The sequence below is a fragment of the Mercurialis annua genome, linkage group LG2 (genome assembly GCF_937616625.2).
Source record: "Mercurialis annua linkage group LG2, ddMerAnnu1.2, whole genome shotgun sequence".
Taxonomy (NCBI): Eukaryota; Viridiplantae; Streptophyta; class Magnoliopsida; order Malpighiales; family Euphorbiaceae; genus Mercurialis; species Mercurialis annua.
The window spans coordinates 49,428,199-49,431,460 of NC_065571.1; the positions used below are offsets into that span (position 1 = coordinate 49,428,199).

At 34.4% G+C, this 3,262-nt stretch overlaps 1 protein-coding gene across 1 annotated transcript; it reads left to right on the forward strand.

Moving 5' to 3' along the window:
* LOC126667883 (zinc finger protein CONSTANS-LIKE 4) lies at window positions 1-1,383 on the forward strand. The gene is made up of 2 exons (XM_050361002.2): window positions 1-789; window positions 879-1,383. Exons 1-2 carry the CDS (start codon window positions 91-93, stop codon window positions 1,185-1,187), a joined length of 1,008 nt encoding a protein of 335 aa, XP_050216959.1. The 5' UTR covers window positions 1-90; the 3' UTR covers window positions 1,188-1,383.
* The last annotated feature ends 1,879 nt before the right edge of the window (window positions 1,384-3,262 follow it).

The following is a 3,262-nucleotide window of genomic DNA, read 5'->3' on the forward strand; positions in this document are numbered from 1 at the left end:
ACACAAGAAGAAAAACTGTGCTTTCTTTCTCTGTAGAAAGAATCACACAGAACCAAAAACAGAAATTAGAAACCCTAACTTAGCAAAGCAATGGCGTCAAAGCTTTGTGATTCGTGCAAATCAGCGACGGCGACGCTCTTTTGCCGACCAGACTCGGCGTTTCTTTGCATAAACTGCGACTCTAAAATCCACGCTGCTAACAAACTCGCTTCACGCCACGCGCGTGTTTTCGTCTGTGAAGTCTGCGAGCAAGCTCCGGCTCACGTTACCTGCAAGGCTGACGCTGCAGCTCTATGCATCACCTGCGATCGCGACATCCACTCTGCTAATCCTCTTGCTCGCCGTCACGAGCGTGTTCCGGTTACTCCGTTTTACGATTCTGTTCCTTCCGTTAACAGCAAGACTAACGCGGTAACCTTTCTCGAAGACCGTTACTTCTCCGATGTTGACGGAGACGCCGGAGATGTTAGTAAAGAAGAAGCTGAAGCTGCCTCGTGGCTTCTTCCGAATCCTCCTAGTCACAAGTTTATGGAGAATCCGGATCTCAATACGGGTCAGTATGTGTTCTCCGATATGGATCCGTATCCGTATCTGGATCTGGCTTACGGTCAAGCAGATCCGAAACTTGAAGCGAATGAACAAAATAGTCCAGGAACTGACGGTGTTGTTCCGGTTCAAAGTAATAAAACCGTTCCAGCTCCGTTTGTTAACGATAACTGCTTCGAGATTGACTTCACTGGTTCCAAAGATTTTCCTTATGGTTACAACACAGAGTGCTTGAGCAATAGCGTAAGTTGAAATTCAAATTTAATTTTCGTTACAATTATTTCAAAAAACAAATTTTATAATCTTGTTTTCGTGTTTGCGATCGATTCCAGGTATCATCGTCGTCATTGGAAGTCGGAGTAGTGCCGGATGGCGGTGACATGACGAATCAATCAATGACGGAGTCGACAAATCAAACAGTTCCCGTTCAGCTATCGGCAGTAGACAGAGAAGCAAGGGTGTTAAGGTACAGAGAGAAAAGAAAGAACAGAAAGTTCGAGAAAACAATAAGATACGCGTCACGAAAAGCTTATGCCGAAACACGACCCAGAATCAAAGGTCGATTCGCTAAACGAACCGATAAGGAAGTTGAAGTTAACCATAGCAGTCTCTACGGATTCGGAGTCGTTCCGTCGTTTTAGTTAATCTAAATAGTAACGAAATTACGTTGTTAATTACTCGCTTTTTATCTTTATTTCTTGCTGGCTTTTTTCTTGTTTTAGCAAACGAAGCTACCGCTGTTACTGTGTACTAAGCAGAGTATTTTCTGTACTGTATATATTAACTTATGTTTGTAGTTGAAGCTGTTTGATCGATGGAAAACCGTAGATTTTGTTATTTTTGATGGTAGTAATAAATTTTGTTTAACTTGGTAATGATCCTTTTTTTGACATACTCTATCCGAAATTTGAGGTTGTAATTAAAAAGGATCAAAAGCTGAATGATTGGTGTACATTATTGATGTCATGTGCCTAAATTGGCTAAAAGAATAATGCTCAACTCATAAAAAGTCCATGTACTTCAATAATTGATGGTGCACTACTGGTTTTCTATTTAATGAATTTTTGGACCGCAGTTGTGAGTGTGTGGTTGGTTAAATAATTAACAATTTTTATACAAATAATAAAAGATTCAAATACTTTCAGTATTTTTATAGCTCAAATGGTATAAGCGCTAAGCAGCAAACTGCTAGGTCGTGGGTTCAATTTCTTCCACAAACGCTCCCCTCCAATTATCAAAAAAAACTATAAATTTTTATTTATCCAGTTTCTTTTTAAATCTGGTAATGTTGTTCATTTTTTTAACATGTTGAATTAGGTGGACATATAAACTCGGTTTCACATATGTTTTAGACAGTGATGTAGTCAGAAATTAAATCTAACAGGGGTAAAATATATTATCTTCATAAATAATATGTAAAATTTAAAATTAATTAAATTAAGGGAGTCAATATATAATATTTTCTAAATAATTAATACAAATAAAAATTAACTTTATTTAAAAAATTGTATTTTAAAAAAATAAGAGGGGCAAATGCCCCTCTTATCACGCATGTGGCTCCGGCACCGGTTTTAGGTGAATGTGACACATATTCATTTTCTGTTAAAAAAAATCTAAAATTTGAAAATAAATTAAATATAAAAAACTGGAGATGAGCTTGGCCTAAAATAATTAATATTATTAAGTTTGTGTTCTGTTCGGAAAAGTGAGGTTGGACTTTTGTAAGTAAGTAGTGATTATTTTAGTCGGTTTTTGCTTGCTAATTGAAGTTCTTAAAAATCTATGTTAAGAAAACAATTGACCAAAAAGACTACTTATGATTAAAATAATGAAGTCATTAGTGTAAGTTAATCAAAATCCAAACTGTTATTGGTTATGGCAGATTCGTCTTCTTTTCTATATAATTATAAAATGCATTGTATGTTTATTACTACTAATCAAGTATTAAACACATGCACATGTGACTTGGACTTGGAATATATTGTAAGATTAACATAAGCCTCCAGCCGATTTGGACATTCTATCAATCAGCATTTTCATTTTCATTTTCATTTTCATTTTTTTAAGACTTCATGGGTGAACATAAACCATTTCAAATAAATGTTATTATTATAGTTTCATTTCTAAACATTGTTTGTCTAACAGTATCGGATCAATTTCGATTAGAAAATCAGCTTGACAAATTTCTGTTTTCATATGAGTGATGAGTCTATAGGATAGGGTATAAAAAAGTCAAGTAGCTCTCTCTCTCTCTGCAATTTTATGCTTCCATTTTTCTCTATAAAAACTCTCATTTTCTACATCTTTTTAAAAGAGGGAGAAAATGATTTTTTCGGTTAGTCGAAAAATTATTTTTTCTCAGTCCATATTACTAATTATTTTAGGTCTACTATTTTAGTTCAATAAGCCATAATTCACAAGTCTAATTTTTAATTTGGATTTTTTTTTGTTGGAATAAAGTTTAAGGTCTTATATACCTTATTTGATTAAGATTTCTTAGATCTCACAAGAAATTTAGTGTTTGTTGAATTTTAATATTAATGTCTTGTAGATCTAGAAAATGAAACGGGCATGGATCTATCTTTTATAGTTTCAATGAAGATGAAGATAGAAGATCAGAAAGAAATAGTAGGCTTCAACGGATCAAGCAGATTGAATGGAAAATTGAAAAAAAAATATCAAAACACCTCTCAACGGAATCGTTGTGTTAATGTTC